The 22,133-nt window shown below is 41.3% G+C and overlaps 1 protein-coding gene across 1 annotated transcript in view; it reads right to left on the bottom strand.

The window, feature by feature from the left end:
- Positions 1-15,278, bottom strand: part of HADH (hydroxyacyl-CoA dehydrogenase) — a 50,626-nt gene extending 35,348 nt beyond the window's left edge. The window contains exon 1 of the mRNA XM_053217077.1: positions 15,015-15,278. Coding sequence (XP_053073052.1) covers positions 15,015-15,146 — 132 coding nt within the window. The 5' untranslated portion in view covers positions 15,147-15,278. The remainder of the gene's footprint in view (positions 1-15,014) is intronic.
- Between the last annotated feature and the right edge of the window lie 6,855 nt (positions 15,279-22,133).

Genomic DNA, 22,133 nt, shown 5'->3' on the forward strand with positions numbered 1-22,133 from the left:
ATAAGAAAACTGAAGGTCTGAAGGGAACTAGGATTTGAAGGTAAGCTGTCCACATCTGGAGCTCATGTGCTGGCTATTCTTGACCCAAAAGGCACTGCTGGGTCCAAGGGGAACAGTCAAGACCTTTCTGAGCTGAGCAAGGACCAGCCCATCTGGAGCTCAGCTACCAGATGTGAGATGGGAAACATTCCATGACCTCTGTGGGCCGTCTCCTTATCTAGAAAAAAAAAAAAAAATGGGGCAATACGGTTGTTGAGAGGATTAAATGAGTTAATACATGCTAAACACTGAAAATGGTGCCTGGAACATCACAAGAGCTGATTATTTTTATTCTAGGCAGCTCCCTTCCTCCTTCTTCAAGGGTCTGAGGCCTAATACTGGATCCAGGTACAGCCTCCTATGGTAAATTATTTTATTTTGCTTTTGTTCTTATGCCTTTTTTTTTTTAAGCTTATTTATTTGAGAGAGAAAGAGAGCACCAGCAGGATAGGGGCAGAGAGAGAGAGGTAGAGAGAGAAAACCTCCATGAGCTGTCAGCACAGAGCCCGAGGTGTGGCTAGAACTCACAAACCAAGAGATCATGACCTGAGCCGTAGTCAAGAGTTGTACGCTTACCAACTAAGCCACTCAGGCGTCCTGGTTCTTAAACCTTCTGATCCCAAGATTTGTTCCTTTCTATGTCCTTCCTTTTTTTACAAACAGACTGGGATCTCTCTTCATTTAAAAAGAAAGTAAGAGGGGTGCCTGGGTGGCTCAGTCAGTTAAGCGTCCGACTTTAGCTCAGGTCATGATCTCCCAGGTCCATGAGTTCAAGACCCATGTCGGGCTCTGTGCTGACAGCTTGGAGACTGGAGCTGCTTCAGATTCTGTGTCTTCCTCTCTCTCTGCCCCTCCCCACTTCACACTCTGTCCCTCTTTCTCAAAAATAAATAAACATTTAAAAAACTTGAAGAAAATTAAAAAAAAAAAACAAAAAAGAAAAAGTTGGGGAGGGGGGACCTTCAAACTTCCTTAACCGCCTAAAGCTGGCCTTCACTTCACTACCAATTGCTGGGTGGCAGAATAGTATGTGGAACACAACTTCTAGAATCAGACTTTAAACCCTGGCTTAGCCACTGGACTGGAGGACTTTGAGCAAGTTATGCAGCCTCTCTATCTATGGTTTCCTGATCTGTTACAAGAGATAACCAGTACCCTTCTCATTGGATTGCTGTGAATGTTAAAGACGTGAATGCATCTGAAGTGTCCAGACCAAGGCCAGGCTCACAGAAGGTGCAATGATGCTTGCCAACTGCGACTCTGGTCACCACCCTCAGTGCTTCCACTTTCACCCCCACTATGCAATTCTTAAACACGAGCAACATGGTTTCCTCCACCGCAACTGCTGTATAACTTATCTGTGGTCTTCTAACTGCTAAAGCCAATGCCTCTTCTTCAGCTTTATCTTCTACTTTTCCAAAGCCCTGCACACTGCCAACTAGGGCTTAATTTTTAAACTGTCTCCAATTTCTTACCTCTATTTCTTATCTCTGTTCCTCTTAGCCATATTGACTTCTCTCAATCTTTCAGCCTCTAAACAAAAGTTTAAACCTGTGTTTAAACAAATCCTTCAAGATTCTGCTTTCAATATTCTTTTTGTCTCTGTATCTTTTCCTTCTGGACTCTCAATCATTCTCATAATTCCAACTATGCCTAAAACTAACACCTTCCATCCTTAGTCATCATCTTGATGTCCTACAGTCATCGTCCTGACCCTAAATCCAGTTCTCTTTGAACTTCATTAATGGTATCACTATTCTGAGAGTCACAATTTGCTGGACAACACCTTTTTCTTAATCTCAACCTTTAATTACAGTCTTAAAAAATTCTACCCATTATTCAAGGCCCACTTCAAATGTTACCCTCTCCATGAAGCCTTTTTCCAAACGAATGTGCTCTTTTTTTGTTTTGAAACCACAGAGCTAGACTTTTGTTGGTCTTATTATGGCACTTTATAACAAAGTAAACTGTGTCATTTGGATCTTTGTTTAGCAATTTCTGCCCCTAGACTTAAATTCTTTATGGCAGAAACTCTTTTGGGCTTTGTACCTTCTAGTACTTATCATATGCCTTGTGCACAGTGCCTATCCCATAAGTAATTGCTAAATACGAAATGCTCTGGAGTACAGTAACCAGGGCCTGTACTCTACCCCAGGCACACCATACTTCCTCCTTCTCTGAACTATTTCATGGCTTCACACCCCTGCCCAGGTGGTTCCCCCTACCAGGAAGCCCCTTCTCCCTCATTGCTGCTTCAACACAGAGGCTATTTCTCCTTTAGTGAAACCTCCCCCAATCTCTAACAGAGGTCGTCACTTCTTGGTACCTCTACTGATTTACAGATACAAAAAAAATCTTCCATATAGGACTCCAAATACTGAAAGAAAAAGTACAGAGCTGGTGTGAACCACCAGCTGTCAATGGCTGCTCACTTATGTAATGGTAGCTCAATCACCAGGGTATGAGCACAACAGATAAATCAAAAACAAATTGGTCACAGGCTATTTTATGTTGTAAAAATCTCGCGTATTTCAGAATAATAGTCATTAACCCATCAACAGACAGGAGAAATTCCAGATGTGAAAGAGATAAATTAGACATGGAAATGTTGAGAAACACCAACTTTTAATGATGAACTCAAGAAAATACCTAGAGACCTTTCCAAAAGAGCTGTTGCATCATCCACTTCAGAGTCTGAATTTGCTGTTCACACAAATACCAATACAGGGTGGTTCTGGCACACTCCCATCTGCAGTCCAACCAGAATTTCCAGTCAATATGAATTTAATATACATATATGTAGTGCAGGGGCACCTGGGGGGCTCAGTCGGTTAAGCATCCTACTTTGAATCTGAGCCCCATGTCAGGTTCTCCGCTGTCAGCATGAAGCCTGCTTCAGAACCTCGTTCCCTCTCTCTCTCTGCCCCTCCCCACTTGCACCCTCTCTCTCTCTCAAATAAATAAACTTAAAAATATATGTATGTAGTGCAATATATACATATGCCTCTTTTTACATATACTTTTTAAATTTCCCTTTTTCCTTACTGTAGAAGATGTATCCTATAGGTCAGATCATATCTTAACATATTTAAAAGTCTTACTGAAGACATTTAAACCACCAAAACTTTCATATGTATCAGGTCACATCCCAGATGACAGATAGGCAATCTGTCTGCCTTTATTAGTTAGTTGTTCATGCTTATATTTCTTTCTCTGGACAATGAGCTACCCAAAAGCAGCAAGCACACATCACCTTTTACCCACCCCAATACCCAGCACATGCAAGACACTTAATATTTGTGAGGGGCGCCTGGGTGGCTCAGTCCGGTTGAGCGTCCGACTTCAGCTCAGGTCATGATCTCACAGTCTGTGGGTTCGAGCCCCACGTCAGGCTCTGTGCTGACAGCTCGGAGCCTGGAGCCTGCTTCAGATTCTGTGTCTCCCTCTCTCTCTGCCCCTCCCCTGCTCATGCTCTGTCTCTTGTCTCAAAAATAAATAAAAACATTTTTAAAAATTATGAAAAGAACACATGAACGAATAATAAATGTATTTCTAAAAAGGCCCAGTTTGCAAATCATTTTAGGACTAAGTTCTCAAGAAGTCATGACTATACAGAATAGCTAAAATTAACAACACAGGAAACAACAGGTGTTGGCAAGGATGTGGAGAAAGGGGAACCCTCTTACACTCTTGGTAGGAATGCAACTTGGTGCAGCCACTCTGGAAAAGCGTATGGAAGTTCTTCAAAAAATTAAAAATAGAGCTACCCTACGATCCAGCACTTGCAGTACAAGGCATTTACCCAAAGGATACGAAAATATTGATTCAAAAGGATAAATGCACCCTTATGTTTACAGCAGCAGTATCAACAATAGCCAAATTATGGAATGAACCCATGTGTCCACCGACTGATGAATGGATAAAGAAGTTGTGGTGTGTATGTGTGTATCTCTCTCTCTCTCTCTCTCTCTCTCTATACACACACACACACACACACACACACACACATACATACAATGGAACATTACTCAGCCATTAAAAAAAAAATGAATGAAATATTACCACTTGCAATGATGTGGACAGAGCTAGAGAGTATTATGCTAAAGAAAATGAGTCTGTCAGAAAAAGACAAATGCTATGTAATTTCACTCATATATGGAATTTAAGAAACAAAACAGACAAACATGGGGGTTGAGAGAAAGAGAAGCAAACCAGGAAAAAGACTCTTAGCTATACAGAACAAGCTGAGAGTTACTGAAGGGGAGATGGGGGCGGAGGGGGGAGGATGGGCTAGATGGGTGATGGGCATTGAGGAGGGCACTTGTGGTGAACACTGGGTGCTATATGTAAGTGATAAATCACTAAATTCTGCACCTGAAACTAATATTAAACTGTATGTTAACTAAGTAAAATTTAATAAAGACTTAAAATTTTTTTTAAAAAGAAGTCATGATTATAACTAGAAACTACAACAAATTTTACATAACCTTCAAGATATTTTAGAATTACAAAAAAATCACATTACTTTGAAAGGGATAGTAACAACAACAACAAGAGCTAATAACCAGTCTTTTGGTCAGTTGCCAAGTGGAAAAAAATGCTACAAGTCTGTTATTTTGGCAAACAGACTGTTTTTTGGCAGTGGTGGTTAAGATGCCAGGCAAAAGGGGAACTGAAGGGCATGTGAATGTGTCCTGTACCTTTTATCCAAGGGGCTGTGGGCAAAGCTAGAGGCATGCAAACCCTGTATTTGTGACCATCTGTGAGGGGCACACGTGTGAGCCAAGTCAAGGATGGCCACAGACACACAAGCTCACTCCCTCCAACACAGGTTTCTTCTCTATCACACTGGGGAAACTGAGGCACCTTAGCTTCTCAACTACTGCAAGATCAGAGATCAGAAATCAGAAAAGCATTTATGGTTCAGGTTTATTAGCTACAGATAAACAAGACCACGGATTTTTAGAACAGAAAGATACCCTAAATATCATTAGTGTGGTGGCTTTCAAACTTTTTTAGCCATAAAATCCTTCTTCATAGAAATGCATACAGAAGAGCAATAGATAAAACAGAGGTCAGGGAAGGGATCTATTCACATCCTGATGGCTATTACAAAAGTGAAAACAAAATAAGTTATTGGCAAAAATATGGAGAAACTGGCACCCTTGCACACTGCTGATGAGAATGTAAAATGGTGCATTATGGAAATTCCTCAAAAAATTAAAAATAATTACATATTATCCAGCAATTCTATTTCTAGATATATACTTAAAAGAACTGAAAGCAAGGACTCTTAATAATTTAGCCCTTGTTAGTCCTACGTATACACATACTCACAGCAGCATTATTCACAGTGACCAAGAAGTGGAAGCAACTCAAGTGTCCCAAGGTGGATAAATGGATAGAGAAAATGTGGTGCATACATTATTCCACTGAAAATATCCCAATGGACTATTATTCCTTAAAAAGGAAGGAAACTCTGACACATGGTACAACATGGATGAACCTTCAAGATATAACATTAAGTGAAATAAGCTAGTCACAAAAGGAATAATACAGATTCCACTTAGATGATGTGCCTAGAACAGTCAAATTCATAGAGATAGAAAGTAGAATGGTGGCTTCTAGGGGATGGGGCAGTGGGGGGAAGTCATCTTTAATGGGTACAGAATTTCAATTTTGCAAGATGCAGAGTTCTAGAGACAGATGATGGCGATGGTTTCAGGATAATGTATAAACACTTAAATGCCACTGAACTGCATACAGGTCTCCCCCACCATCTGGAAGACTTCTATGAAACCTTTCATAAGCCAAAATGGCATGAAGCAAAGAAGCAATTACCATTAATTTATATGGAAAATTTTTGAGCATTCCCATACCCCAAAAATAACTTCTCTTAGGCTTTTCTGATACCTTAAGACACATCTGCCAACAGATACACAAAATAAATCTAAATAAAGCACAAATGCTCACAGACAGAGTTCAAAGCCATGATGGCTTGATACTGAGTGTAGTCCCCAGGGAAGGAGCCGCTTGGGGTGTGCACTGCCTCTATAATGGCTCGCTGCCAAACAAACGCTGAACACTATTTTAGCTTTTCGCCTTTTTCCATAAAAGCAAAAATCCCCTTATGGATTTCTTTCAGTTACCAAAAACAGGTACTAATACAGATTTTTCATAAAAGCAAAGTAGCATAATGCAAACTCTTGGAAAGTGAGGGTTATCTACATTTAAAAGTGGCTAAAATGATAACTTTTATGTTATGTATATTTTGCCACAATTTAAAAAAAAAAACCTTTTATCTAATCCAACACAACACGCTAATTTTACTCAGAAAAGAAACAGAATTAAAACAGAAAAACTATTCACTGAAGATCATATACAGGCAGAAAGTATGGAAAGAGCCCAAATGTCCAACGATGGATGAACGGATAAAGAAGATGTGGTATATATATATATAATGGAGTATTCCTCGGCAATCAAAAAGAATGAAATCTTGCCATTTGCAACTATGTGGATGGAACTGGAGGGTATTACGCTAAGTGAAATTAGTCAGAGAAAGACAAAAGTCATACGACTTCACTCATATGAGGACTTCTTTAAGAGACAAAACAGATGAACATAAGGGAAGGGAAACAAAAATAATATAAAAATGGGGAGGGGGGACAAAACAGAAGAGACTCATAAATATGGAGAACAAACTGAGGGTTACTGGAGGGGTTGGGGGAGGGGAGATGGGCTAAACGGGTAAGGGGCATTAAGGAATCTACTCCTGAAATCATGTTTCACTATATGCTAACTAATTTGGATGTAAATTTAAAAAAATAAAAAATAATATTAAAAAAAAAAGATCATACACAGGCGGTAGTGTTCTATCTAAAATGTAATTCTGTAAAAGGTACTTCTGTCTATAATAATTACTCCATCAAACTCTTTGATGGCTCCCAGGCACCAAGGACTAAAACTTAAGTTCCTACATATAGCATGCAAAGCCTTCCAGGAGGGAGACTCGCCTCCTCTCCAGACACAATGCTCACTGAGGACTGACACTTCAACACCACCACAAGGCCTACAGCCTCCACATCTACTACTGTCTCACCTCCTGGCCTTGGCTCTGTCCATACCTTCTTCCCAGCTTCACCTCACCAAGCCTGAGTATCACACACACTAAGTACTGAGAATCACAGATACTAACTAAGATCACTTCCAGACCATACACCCCAATCTTCTTGGCCCTGGGCTAGGTGTCCCTCCTGTGTTCCTGTAATACCCCTGCACACCCTTACCCCTGTGCTCCCCCCCCCTCCGCCAACTGTGTTATGACCATTTGTTTCAGTGCTGTCTTCCCTACTTCCCTACTGCAGGCTTCTGACAAAATGTCATCTGTCTCTGTCCACTAAGCACCAGATCCTACCTGGCTGTGGGGCCCCCAGGAAATACTGACCAAACATATATGGCTGGTAGGAAAGCCAAGATGAGATTAGATCTCCTGAAGGTCCAGGGTTCTTTTCATCCATGTAGCTGAGGGCCCCCCTGCCCCGACAATGTGAAAAGAATTACATTACTGAGGGCTCAAAACCACACTCATTCTTCTTGAATTATGCAACAATACCACCCAAATTATCCCCAACTCTATGAGGAGACAGTAGTGGACAAATGGAACACAAAAAGAAGGTCTTTTTTCCTTCCTCCCATAGACATCTGTTACTTTTACAGTAAGGAAAACTGTTCCTGGAACTTTAATTTCAGTGACCATAATTTAAATCAACCATTGAGAACTCTTATTCTATATTACAGTACCCACCCACTGTAAGACCTTGAGGACAATATGTAATGGGGGAAAAAAATTTGAAGGCTATGTCCTCAGCTCCATGACTTCCCTAGCCTTGGTGGAAGGCAGGCTTAGCCAGAGAGAAATATTTTTAGACAAGGGTGCTTCAGAGCTATAAAAATAGGCCAGGTGAATAGCACACTTGTCAAAGCCTCTGGAGTACTCCAGCCACAGGGCCAAGTAAACATGCCAAGCAGGAGCACGCTGGATTTAAATATTTTTGCAGACATATCACCAGATTTGAAGCAGCTTCTCTGAAGCCTAACTTGAATGGTAAGTTTGTGAGAACTACGTCAACTGGTAGAGTGAGCTGCCCCATGAGCCCTACACTGCAGGAGGACTGTGTTTCATCAATATTACATTCTCTCACAAAACTATTCTGACTTCCTTCCAACTCCCAGAATAAGTGCACTGACTTAGTACTCATGATGCTGACTGTACCCCAGAAGCTGCTGTTCCTTTGCACTGGGGCCTGCCCTTGGGCTCATGATTTGATCCATGGAGGAAAAAAGTCATAAATCAGATCCATCTCGCAGAGTTGGCAATTCTGGTTTTATGATTATCTCCGACTGTGTAATACCTTGAACTCTGCCATCAACACAAATTGCCTTCACTAACTTCAACAATCAAAAAAAGGCATTCTGTTGAGGCTTTCAACCACCACTGCCACCATAACCAGCTGGTTTGTTCTTAAAACAGTCTAATTCATTGGCTGGCTTCTTTTTATTGACTTAGACTTTTTTACTTCAAAAAGTACTAAAAATCCAAAGAAATGTGTCTCCATTTTCAGATGAGAAATCTGTCAAATACAGACATTTTTTTTTTGAAAATTCAATAAGCATCTGGATTTGCTAATGCAGAGAAAATAACTCCTCTCCCAGGACTCTCTCCTCCAATCTCCCACCAATTCTGGGAAGGAGAAGGGATGAACGGACATGGCAATAGCATCAACCAACTCTTGGTTATATTTAAGTTTCCCTCCAGGATGTTGCCATGATGAACACTTTCTGAGTACAAGAGACAGTTACAAATCCAAAGTGCTCTCTAGGAAGATTAGAATGGCAATGTTTTCTAGAATTAGTAGGTTTTTGCTGAAAAGGACCAATAAAGAGGCTCCCACAATTCAGGTATAAATGCCTGGTCTAGGAATTACAAACGGGACAGCAGGGGAAAGAACACTCCTCAGAGAGGAAAGCCTCAAAGCCTTTTGCAGCATAGAGACTCTCACCATGACCCCATCTTCAGATGTATGTGGCTGGAAGAACAACAGTGGTAATGACAGAGGGAGGAAAGTTGCAGGGAAAAGCTGAAGGGGGGAAAGGGAGGGTACATGATGAATAATTAAGTCTTGGCAAGTGAGTTTGAGTCTATTCTCTGCAGAAAGGTTGCATCAGAGCACCCAGATAGAGATCATCAGTGAGTGATTCTCTGAGTCTAGAGCTAAGGAGAGATCAAGCTGACATCCATTGACTCCAGACACCCACAAAGGATCCCCTTGCCCATGCAGGCCACATTTCTCTCCACAAGACAGCAGAGTCCAGAGGTGCAGGCAGAACTGTGGTTATCTCGGCTTCAGGGATCAAACATCTTCAAAGACAGTTAAGAGAATCTAGATGTAAAGAAGTCATCACCAGATTGATCTGACAAATCTCCATGAAAACAACTAACATTTCCTGAGCAGTTACCATTGAACATGCTAGCAGGTCCTTAAGCACTTTGCCCATTGAGCTCTCACAGTGCTATGAGGCAAGTATCCTTGTTCACAGATAAGGAAACAGGCAGAGAGGGGTTAAGTGAGTCGCCCAAAGTTTCTACAGCACGGACAGGTAGGGCTGGCCACCAAGCCCCAGGGGGCACTTCATACTCTGCTCACTTTCAAGTGTCAGACTACCACTCATCAGAAACTACTGCATTGTTAGTATAACCCAGGGAGACAGAATAGAGAGCAGCAGTATTATCTCCCTGTGGTCCCAGGAGAGCTAGGCAGTGAGGGGTGTGCCCAAGGCAGATATGGAAAAAAGAGGTAAGTGGGAGGAAAGAAAATTAGAAACTCAAGCAAGGGGGCTTAATCAGTGAGGCTATCTAGGAACATGACAAAGAAAATCCAAAACCTGACTGAGGTGCCATTTCTGCTCTACAATGTCCAAACATATTCTTTGACATTCTTTTTTGACTGTATGACCCACCTCTTCTACAGTATCTCCAGCCCCACCCCAAGTTCAATGACTAATACGCTGACAGGGGATGGTTTTGTTGTTCCAGTACATCATAAAGATCAGAAAAGAGCCCAGTAAAGAAGTGAGCAACACAGGAAACGAGGGAAGAAATTCATGACAAATGCATCCCAAACCCTTAAGGAGGGAGCTAACACCTGGAATAAAAACTTTCCTCCCTCCATAAAGTCCACTCTAAAAGACAGCTTACAACCAGGTGACTGTGCCAGTCTCCTGTGATCCTGAAGTTTTTCCCAGACCACTGCACTGTTTTCAAGCAAAGTTCAACAGAGACATATCACTGTAACACAAAAAAAAATAAAGCTAAACAGTACAAAGCAATTATGACCACTCTTCTATTCAGCATCAGAAAATTCAGAATTGAGGGCAGAGAGAAGAGATGGATGAACAAATTTAGCGGCTAGGGAGGAAAAAGCTTTCAGGTCCACTTGAGTCCTCACCAAGCATCACAAGGTAACAGTGATGTTGGGGAAACGTTCATCTGTAGCTTAGAATGTTCTCCCCCACCCTACGCCAACTTTTTTATAACAGTCTAAGAAGCCCTCCCAGAAAAAATGTGTACTTTTTGCTTTATAAGAGGAACAAAAACAACAACAACAACAACAAAATAAGAAGAATCAGGCCCCAAACCCTTTCCAAACTTTATCATTTCCTCAAAGAAGTATAGTGCACTAAAAGGAAGGTTGTACCGGGAGCCCTAAGGAATCCAGCTTCTGAAATGGCCATTTCCAGGGAGCCCACTGGCTTCCCTCCAGTAACTTAATGAAAGTTAGGAGCTCACTGGGCTCCTCGGATAAAAAAAAAAAAGGCAATGAATGAAGCAAGGATTCATTCTATCAACTGAAGAAATGCACAGCTAGTAGTTTTCTTTCTTTTCTCCCCTCCTTTATAGAACAAAAAACAACTTGTCCCTCATTCAAGGGTCATTTAATGTTATAAGCTTCTTTGCTGGCCTAAGTATCCGGCTAAAGATAAATTAGTAATCAGACCATTTCAGAAGTCTGTAATGGACAAACACACAAAACAAGTTAACCTTACTAAATATTAACCTGCAGTCTAAGGGATTTTTTTTTTTTTTTAATTTAGAACAAACAAAACATGACAGGTAAAGTAGATACTCTTGGAGAATACAAATGTACAAATGGCCTGTGCTGTGATCAACTGTAATGAAGCACAAACCTCACCTGTCTGAAACTGCTAAGTTGCTTGAGAAATGTGTCAGGCTCCCACAAAATCTATTTAATTTTTTTTTATCCTACCCAACATGAAGTAGAAGATGTGGCAAATGACAAATTTTACAAAAAATTAAAACTGTAAATAGAACTACACCTTGAATAAAGTTGTACTTCAGAAAGAGTTCAGGAGACTGAACACAAATGCATGGCTCAGATGCTAGTCTGGGTCGGTGTCTTCAAGGCTCCACTGAGGATTTACAGTGGGTGGGGAGAGGATAAAAAGTGCCTTCTCTCTTTTCAGACGTCCACGAACCAACCAACCCCAGTATCAACTGGCATTTGTCTTCAAGATTAAGCAGGTCGGAACAGAATCATGACCAATATTCTCCATCTAAATATTACAGGCCTACCTCAGCAGCAACGATCAGAGTTGTGAGTGGGTATGTGGGGAGAAGGACAAATGGACAAGGATTACTGCAATGAAGATAAAATCGTAAAGGCAGCTAACATTTTGTGAGCCCTTATTAGGTGCCAGACACTGCTGACTGCTTGACATGTACTAATTCATTCAATCCTCTCCATACTCCTCCCAGGCTAGTACTAGTCCTAGTCCTACTTTAGAGATAAGTAAACTCAGGCTGGAAGTTAAGTTAAGTTAAGTAACTTTTCCACATTATCACAGCCAGCATATAAGTCATCCAATTCCTCATACTGAACTGGAGCCAAACACATCAAAAGGAAAGTGGGGGGGGGGGAGGCAGAGGATCTAAAGCAGGCTCTGTGCTGACAGCAGAGGGCCTGATGCAGGCTGGACCTCACCAGCCAGGACCTGAGCCCAAGTCAGAATCTTAGTGGACTGAGCCCCCCAGGCTCCCCACTTCTCCCATATTTTTATAGAATTAGACATAAAAATGAGATCAAAGCAAAGGAATGCTGAACACAGGTTGATGCTATTGCCATGTCCGTTCATCCCTTCTCCTTCCCAGAATTGGTGGGAGATTGGAGGAGAGAGTCCTGGGAGAGGAGTTATTTTCTCTGCATTAGCAAATCCAGATGCTTATTGAATTTTCAAAAAAAAAATGTCTGTATTTGACAGATTTCTCATCTGAAAATGGAGACACATTTCTTTGGATTTTTAGTACTTTTTGAAGTAAAAAAGTCTAAGTCAATAAAAAGAAGCCAGCCAATGAATTAGACTGTTTTAAGAACAAACCAGCTGGTTATGGTGGCAGTGGTGGTTGAAAGCCTCAACAGAATGCCTTTTTTTGATTGTTGAAGTTAGTGAAGGCAAATTTTTCAGTGGCACTCAATAAGCAAAACATACTTACCCTATGCCAAAAAACACAGGTCAAAGAGCATAAAAAATGAGGTGATACTAACTAGAACTACATGCTACAGGGTAGAATGCAAAACCAGATGGGTGAAACCAACCAACTGGCTAACTGTGGACACAAGTTCTGCGGGAAAGCATGGTTCCTTCCACAGGATTAGAGTTGTCATCTGAAGTGGCTGAGGCTCTTTTAAACCTTGTTAGGTAAGAATGGAACTACATTCCCTATCAATGTCCACTATACTTAGACTTCTGGTCTTTATCAACTTTTGGAATGACAATTTTGTTATGTTTCCAAACAGTGGGGCAAATAACTTTTTTCCCCCTTAACTTTGAAGAGGCACTCCTTGCACCAACCACTCAAGGCTTTGACCTGACCACATCAGTCATTTCTCTCCTCTCCTTTCTCAAGTGAATGCTCCATTACCATACCCATAATTCCAGGAGCCACCTCTGTGCCTTTTAATGCACATAACATGGTATCCAATAACGGAAGGAGCATTCAAAAACTGAGCAATTCAATTTTGTACAAAGGTTGAAGAGATGCTTTGTACATAGTTGCTAATCCTCTCCCACTTGCTGTCTTCGAAGTACTATCCAGAAGAGTTTCTGGACCCATGTCCAATATTGTTATTGGAGGCTTCAGGCCCTAATATCTTCTCACCAAGATGTTGTTTAAGTGTTTTTAAACCAAAACATTATTTTACACCTGCCCACAACAAATCTCACTCTCACAGCCTTGAGAGATTTAGGTGGAGCAGAGAGAATGTAAGTGTGCTCAAGCTAAACTCTCAGTATCATGCAGTATATAGCATGTGGAACTTTTAGGTTAAAGGGGCTTACTCCTCCTTACATGTAACACAGACTACACGAACACCATAACCTAGCAGCCAGGGCATCCACACAACAAACAGGACAATGTATGTCCACAAAACATGATCTCTGAAGAAAGAAGTGAGACTGTAAGAAGCCCGATGAATAAAAACATTAATAAAATACTAATTTTAGGAGGAAATGCAATCAATATGCTGCAAAAAATTTGCAGGGGAGAATTAAGATAGATAGTAATAATAAAATACTAAAAAAAAAAAAAAATCAAGCATGGGGTGCTTGCGTGGCTCAGTGGGTTAATCGTCTGACTTCGGCTCAACTCATGATCTCACAGTTCAGTTCGTGGGTTTGAACCCTGCATCGGGGTCTGTGCTGACAGCTTCTAGCCTGGGGCCTGCTTCGGATTCTCTGTGTCCCTCTCTCTCTCCCCTCCCCCGCTCATGTTCTGTCTCTCAAAAATAAACAAACATTAAAAAATAATTAATAAATAAATACTTAAAAAAGCAAGCATGGAAGTGTGAACTAGGTTGCAAACAGACACTGAAAAAATTAAACTTTCATGACTAGCCACCACACTGGAATACTCCCTTAAGAAAAATTTGATAACTGCCTCCCCTTCAATAATACAAGTTGCAAAGGGCTGAAATGCTGAGAATAAATCAGCTAAGATAAGAAAATCACAGTTCTCCAATATGAGCTGGAATGTAACGGCTAAAAAATAAATAAAATGCAAGTATCACAATATCCAGGTAATCAATTGCACAACTGACCCCGTATCACAGCTCAGCCGGAGGGGCAGAGTCCTGAAGATGGACAATGAGATTAGACACTCCTCCTGGGCCCGCAGCCACTCTATCTCCCTCTCCCTCTCCCACTCCCACTCTCCCTAGAGCCTAAACTGCGCAGTTCTCTGCACAAAGTGTAATCGGTGAAAGTTGCCTCGCCAATGCGCCGCAGTTGGGAAAGTCCTAGGGCCTCACAAGCTCCAATTAGATAACTTTACAAAGTGTTACCAAAATGCTTACTATTATTATTCTTTGTAACCCACAAGCAAAGGTAACACATGGCAGGGACGAGAAGAGGAATCATTTAAAAGAACAGAAAACAGCTCTGACAAAGACTGCAGAATTCTAGAAAACTGGTAAAATCAAAACTGATCGCAGTCCAGGTCTCTGGGAGCAAATTCAGTCTATACCGAACGGCGAGCACGCATGTTATTCCGCAAAATTGTGCACATATAAATAATACTATCTGCTCTGCATAGATCGCTTCCAAAGTGCTTGCAGAAACACTTTCCACAGAGTTTTCATCCGGCCCTGCGGCGGGGCGGTGCTGGAATTTAGAGACGAGTAAACTGAGACTCCGTCTGCGACTGGTTCTTTGGGGGAGTGGAGACTCAGGCCGAGACTCGAGATTTTCCAACCACACGCGTGAGGGGCGGGGTGGAATTTCCCCGGTCTCCCGAGGACGCTGGCCTTTAGCGGAACACCCCACGCAGGGTCTCCGCGGGCCGGCGCCCGCAGGGAGCGTGCGCAGCAAATCGAACGGGGTACGCTGCCCACCCGCCGGCTCACCTGGGCGATGCCGGCGCCCATTAGCCCACCTCCGATAACCGTCACGTGCTTGATGATGATTTTCTTCGCCGAGGCTGAGGCAGTGGATGAGGAGGACACAGAGCGCACGAACTGCCGGGTTACGAAAGCCATGCTGCAGAGACGAAGGCAAAGGCGGCAACAGAGACGACGCCCGCCGAAGTTTTCCGCCGCGCGAGGACTAGCAGCGAACTGACCTCTGAGGGGGGGAAACCGAGGCCCCCCCTCCGCGCCGCGCGCCCTCGCGTTCAGTGACGTCATTGACGGCGAGGCGGAGACTCGAAACGCGCCCCGCCCATTGGCCCGGGCCCGGGTTCCAGGATTGAAAGTCCGAGAGCGGCTTCCGGGCCCACGTGGGCCGCGCCTACTAGCGGGGAAGGGGGCGTGGTCGCAGCTGGGCGAGCGTGGGAGGGGGCGGCTGGGCTCACTGCGAGGGTGCGTGCGTGGACCCTGGGTCCTCCCGCCTTGCAGGCCTGTGCCTAGGCACGAGCAACTCTTGAGATGAATTATGCCGTTGCCGTCCTAAATCCTCGTCTTTGATGCTTGTGCGTATTTCGGCGCTGAATACATACATGGTATTTGGCTGTGGTGATTATTTTAATGCGGTGGATATTGTTTCTGCTAAAATGGAAGGAAACAACCTGCTTACACCCAAAACAAATGTCACTAGACCCATGAGTTCCAGAGATCAGGCCCACGGGAAGGAAAGGGAGTTGACCTTTAGTTACCCACGTCAACATCAGACATCTGTCAATGCAGTGCAGGTGGGCGGTTTAAGGTCAAAAGCAACCGTTGTGAAGTAACTTATCACAATAGAAAGCATGGGAAAAGAATGTCTTTCCAAATAATGGACGATCTGATACCAATTAGGCCAATCTTCTCAGTCATGTGAATAATTTCTAGTAAATGTACTGCAATTTAATTTCTAGTTACTGTACTGTACTAGTGATATAGAATCTTTATTTTTAAATATGTAATAAGAACCCACAAACACACCAGACAAAAATCGTCCTTCCCTATCAGAAGTAACCCACATAATGAATGCTGTGTTCAGCATTCCTTTGCTTTGATCTCATTTTTATGTCTAATTCTATAAAAATATGGGAGAAGTGGGGAGCCTGGGGGGCTCAGTCCACTAAGATTCTGACTTGGGCTCAGGTCCTGGCTGGTGAGGTCCAGCCTGCATCAGGCCCTCTGCTGTCAGCACAGAGCCTGCTTTAGATCCTCTGCCTCCCCCCCCCCCCACTTTCCTTTTGTCCCTCTCCCAAGCTCTCAGGCTGTCTCTCTTTTAAATATAAATAAAAACATTTTTAAAATATTTTTTTAAAATATGGAAGAAGTGCTATTGTTCAGGGCTCTGTTAGGCTTGGGACATTACTAGGATCACTACTGATTGAGACAGTGTTACATCCAAATAACCAAAGTCCATTGAGAGCTAGAATGTAGCAAATGCAAAAGCATATGAGACTAGAAATGGAAAAAGTTACACAGAGAAACCTAGTAACTTGAAGAACAAGTCAATCTATGAAGAAGAGAGAACTCTAGGCAGAGGAAGCAGCACATGCAAAGGCAGAAACAAAATATCTCCGGGGGAAAATAGAGAGGAATTAGGTGTGGTTAGCAGTGAAGCTAGGATGGTAGAATAGAAGGATGCATGGATGATTCTTCAGGTGGATTTTAACTTTCTGTTCTCATTTGTAAGTTGTGTTTAAGACAAAGTCAAACATTTTAATTAGTGTTGTCACAACAAACACTTCTTAATTAAAATGTGTGTAATGTAAAACAGTGCCTGAGAATGCTACATTTTCAGATCTGTGATTTGTTTTCCTCTGGGAAGAAAGAATAACCACTGCCATGTTTTTAGTGACTCTCAAATCTGAGGCTGTATTATTTAAGAGTGTGATGTAAAACAAAGGAGCACAGCAGTGAGAGTTAGTCCTGGCTCTGTCACTCGTGTATGGTATGACTGCAGCAATTGCTCTTACTGGACTCCAGTGTCCTTGTCAATCAAAAGAAATGGTTGTATACCTTTCCAGCTGTCCCATACGAAGAGTCTTCCCCCAGTTTACAGTCTTCTGAAGCTGGAGGTCCACCCTACCCTGCCTACTCCAGCCCAGTCCTGATCAAATGACACTTACAATAGAATCATTCTTCTTTTATTAAGACTGCAAGTCTTTTCCCAAGGGTGGCCTTGGCCTTTCAGGCATCCAGTAATGGTTTCTGTGGTCTCTGACTGGCACCTTCATCCTGTTCCTGGGGTCGTGCTTCATTTCTCTCTGCAAAGAGAGGGGGGTACTGGGAAGCATGACCCTGGTCACTGAACCAATTCACAGACAGCAAAGGGAAAGGTTGGCACAGAGAGTGGAGTAAGTGATGACTGCTTTTATTTTTGTCTCATAAATGGATAATTGTAATACTTAAAAAAATACATTTCAAAGAAGCATTATTTGAAAGTATGCATGGTGGGGGGCCCTAAGAGTGGCAGAATCAGGGAGTACAGTAGGTCCTTTGCCTCCAACAAGGCAGCAATGGACAAAAAAAAATGTGAAAGCCTTCCCGGCTATCCTGCTTTATGAAACAGGCAGGCAGAGAGCTGAGCTGACACTTAAGTCTTCCCATTGTCATGTGATAGACACATTGCCCCAAGGACAGTGTGTTAATAATCAGGAGCATTAATGGAGACAAGTTTCATTGAGTAAATTAGACTTTTCCTTATAATTGTGTGAAATTAATGATTTCTGGCTTACTGGTGAAAGAGTGAAAAAGTAATGCTGCCTCTCCTGTTTTGAGCAGTTTTTAGGTCTCGTGTGGTAGAAAACCAGAACCTGTGCCTGCTTAGGGTGGCACAAGAGCAAAGCCGAGAAAGTTCAGCTAGAAGTTTGCTGACTGCAAAATTAATGAGGGTTGACAGTGTCACACTTGTCAGCATGGTTTTCAAGGAAATAATCATAAGATTTGCATAAGCAAGACATGGCTAGTTTGAGACAGGCACAGTGATTTGTATACCCTACTGAAAGATGCTCTCAGAATGATTTATAAAGCACACAAGGCAAATCTCTAATAACATTGAACAATTTTACAAATACTTTCATCATCTTGAGATTTTAGGGAGGAAAAAAAGTATCATGGCTGACTTTAAATACGTGTCTTGGCTTTTACCATGCTGGCAGTCCAACATCCCAACACAGCTAATGGCTCTCTCCCTCTATTTCCCCTCTACTTGGAAAATTCATCAAATCCTCATGACACTTTTGGTAGGTACTAAGGGTACCCTGCTTTTCTAGATAAAGAAACAGAGGTACAGAGAGGTTTAGTAACGTAGTCAAAGTCACACAGCTAATGACTGGCACAGGAAGAATTCAAACCCATGGCAGTGTGTTTTCAGGGCTCATGTTCTTGACCACTGTTTGGCCTCTCTTTGCAACAACCCTAAGACTACCACTGCTATCCTCCTCTAAGGGTGAAGAAACCAATGTTCTGAATGGTCAAATCGTTTATTAAATGTAATTTACCTAATAACTGGCCAGGCTCAGATTTGAATCCACTCTGACCTCAAGTCCCTTTTCATAACTCCATCCTTCTTAGTGTCCCTGGTGCTAGATCACTTTACTCCCCTCGTTTTAAAAACTTTATCCACAGGATAAAGACTAAACTTCTAAGTCCTTGCCTCAACATTCTAAATTCATCTATTTCCTTCTATTCTTTCATCAGTACCTTAAATTCTAGCCATAAAAACCAAAGTTGCTTTTCTTAACTTTTTTTTTTTTTTAAGTAGGCTCTATGCCCAGCATGCAGCCCAATGTTCACGATCCTGAGATCAAGACCTAAGCTAAGATCAAAAGTCTGATGCTTAACTGACTGAGCCACCCAGGTGCCCCTGCTTTTTCTAACTTCTTATTTTTCATAAAGACCCCAAATGCTAGCTTATTTATAAATGAGTTCAAGGCTAAAATACATTTTTAACTAACTACAATTCTCAGAGATTTTCAGTCAGATATTTAGAGTTAAGGCTGACAGTGACTCCTGGCTTATTTTTAAAAGTAAAATGATTGGGAGTGCCTGGGTGGCTCAGTCGGTTAACTTTGGCTCGGCTCATGATCTCCCAGTTCGTGGGTTTGAGCCCCACATCAGGCTCTGTGCTGACAGTGTGGAGTTTGCTTGGGATTCTCCTTCTCTCTGTCCCTCCCCTGCTTGCTCGCTCTCTCTCTCTCTCTCTCTCTCTCTCAAATAAATAAGTAAACTTTTAAAAAAGTAAAATGATTGATTTTAGAAATAATAAGCAATTTCTTGGGGTGCCTGGGTGGCTCAGTCGGTTGAGCGTCCCACTTGGGCTCAGGTCATGATCTCACGGTTCATGAGTTTGAGACCCCCGTTAGGCTCTATGCTGACAGTGTGGAGCCTGCTTCAGATTCTCTCTCTTCCTCTCTCTCCCTATCCTTCCCCTGCTCTCTATCTCTCAAAATAAATAAACTTAAGAAAAAAAAAAAAGAATAACCAAAGCATAGGGATCTTTGGAGTGAATAAAGTTGAGATTGGAAGGTGGCAGGGGCCAGATCAGGGTGGACCTTTTTATGGGAGTCATGGTCACAATTATATTTAAATTTTTTCCATTTTTATATAGAAATAATTGCAAACTCAGAAAAACTGCAAGAATAAGAATAATGCAAAGAAACCCATATACCTCTTACCCATGTTTACCTATTGTTAATACTTTATACATTTGCTTTATCATTTTTATCTTATCTATTATCTATTTCTACCTATCTATATATCTATATCTATCCATAATATTTAAGATATGTATAACACATAGAAATATATATATATATATATATATATATATATATATATTATCTGAGCCATTTGTAGGCAAGTTACACACATCATTGTTCTTCATCTAGTATTTCAAAGTATATTTCCTAACAGTTGGGCAATTCTCTCACATAACCATAGTACAGTTATCAACATTAGTAAATTTAATAAATTTAATATTAGTAAATTTAAATGTTACAACATTTCTATCTAATTGATCACCTGTATTCCAGTTTAGTTAATTGATCCAATAATGTCACTCATATATATATTTTTTCCTTCTAGTACTGAATCCAATCTAGGGTCAGGTCTAGCATTTAGTTGCCATATCTCTGTCTATATCTCTCTTTTTTTTATTTAAAATTTTTTAAATGTTTATTTTTTTTTTAGAGAGAGAGAGAGAGAGACAGAGCATGAGCAGAGGAGAGTCAGAGAGAGAGGGAGACACAGAATCCAAAGCAAACTCCAGGCTCCCAGCTGTCAGCACAGAGCCCAATGCGGAGCTCGAAATCACAAACCATGAGATCATGACCTGAGCCAAAGTCGGACACCTAACCGACTGAGCCACCCAGGTGCCCCAATCTCTCTTTTCAAATAAGAGATTTACTGAGGTTTTAGTTAATTTAGTTTTTATTTCTATGTTTAGGCACTGGCTTTGCCATGAACATTGTGTTTGTGTACAAGGAAACTATATAAGGACTTAAATATCCTTTGAAAAGATCTTTCAAACACTATACTAATTGACAACTTACCTCAAGCCTTTGAGTATCAGGTGGGGAGAAGGTTGCTAAAAAAATTGAGACTGGAAAAAATACAGAAAAATTCTACTAAACAGAACAGAACAGATGGGAGAAGAACAGAATTTAGAATTAGAAATGCCAAATTGGTATATTCCTTGTGGAAAACTTCCTTTTAGATAAAACACACACAGTAACTAAAGAAAAGTCTGAGTAGTAAGACTGAATAAGAAGAAACTATAAGAAATACAACATTCAATAACATTCTTACAGTTGTTACACTTATAATTTAATCATAAAAATGAGAATTACAAATAGTGTAACCATGTCCTTCTACTCTTTGACATTCTGAAATTTCCTAGATTATTATATGAATATATTTGTACTGTTTGTCAATTTTTCTTTGAAATATAACTACAACTAGATTTGAGCCATCAAGGTAAAATTTGCGTTTGAATATGTTCACATGATATGTCTGAGATTTGCTTCCCAATAAGTCAGTGTAGAATGGGGATGGTGGAATGTGGATTGGGTATAGATGAAACAAGATTTGTGCTTAACTTCTGTATGTATGGTCCATAGTAAATGTCCATAATAAAAAATAAAAGGAAGAAAAGAGGAAAAACTACATATAGTATTGAAGCGTGTTCAACTTAGGTCACTGCTTTTATTTGCTTGCACTTTTGAGATCTGTTTTTAAAATGTTCATCTTGGTTCCTAGATAAAGCCATTTCAATTGTCCTTTATCTCAAACACAATGTTTGGCCTAAATGTTAAAAATATTTTATCCTAGGGGCGCCTGGGTGGCTCAGTTGGTTAGGCAGCTGACTTCAGCTCAGGTCATGATTTCATGGTTCATGGGCTTGAGCCCCGCATCAGGCTCTGTGCTGACAGCTCCGAGCCTGGAGCCTGCTTCAGAATCTGTGACTCCCCCGCTCTCTCTCTCTGTCCCCTTCCCAGCTCATGCTCTGTCTCTGTCTCTCAAAAAATAAATAAACATTAAAAAAAATTTTTTTTTTAATATTTTATCCTAGGGGCACTGGGTGGCTCAGTTGGTTGAGCATCCAACTTCGGCTCAGGTCATGATCTCACAGCTTGTGGGTTCAAGCCCCACATCAGGCTCTATGCTGTCAGCTCAAGGCCTGGAGCCTGCTTCAGACTCTGTGTCCTCCTCTCTCTCTGCCCCTCCCCTGATCATGCTCTGTCTCTCTCTCAAAAATAAATAAATATGAATTTTAAAAATATTTTATCCTAGAGATTATTTATTGTTAAAAAAACATTGTTTACATCTTTGTTTTTAGACTTCTAGTCAATGAAATACCATTGACTCAATTTCTTAAGTTCTTATCATATTTCAGGTTATGCTAGTTGTTGGGAAAAAGACTTATTTTATATTATCACACGTTTCAAGTGTGCAAATCAGTGATTTTTACCAACCATCACTATAAATCAGTTTTAAAACATTTCTATCCTCCCAGTAAGATCCCTCTACTGGTGAGATTCTGATTTAACTGGTTTGAGGTGGAGCCTTGGCATCATCATTTTTATCAAA

This window comes from Acinonyx jubatus, chromosome B1 (genome assembly GCF_027475565.1).
Source record: "Acinonyx jubatus isolate Ajub_Pintada_27869175 chromosome B1, VMU_Ajub_asm_v1.0, whole genome shotgun sequence".
Lineage (NCBI taxonomy): Eukaryota > Metazoa > Chordata > Mammalia > Carnivora > Felidae > Acinonyx > Acinonyx jubatus.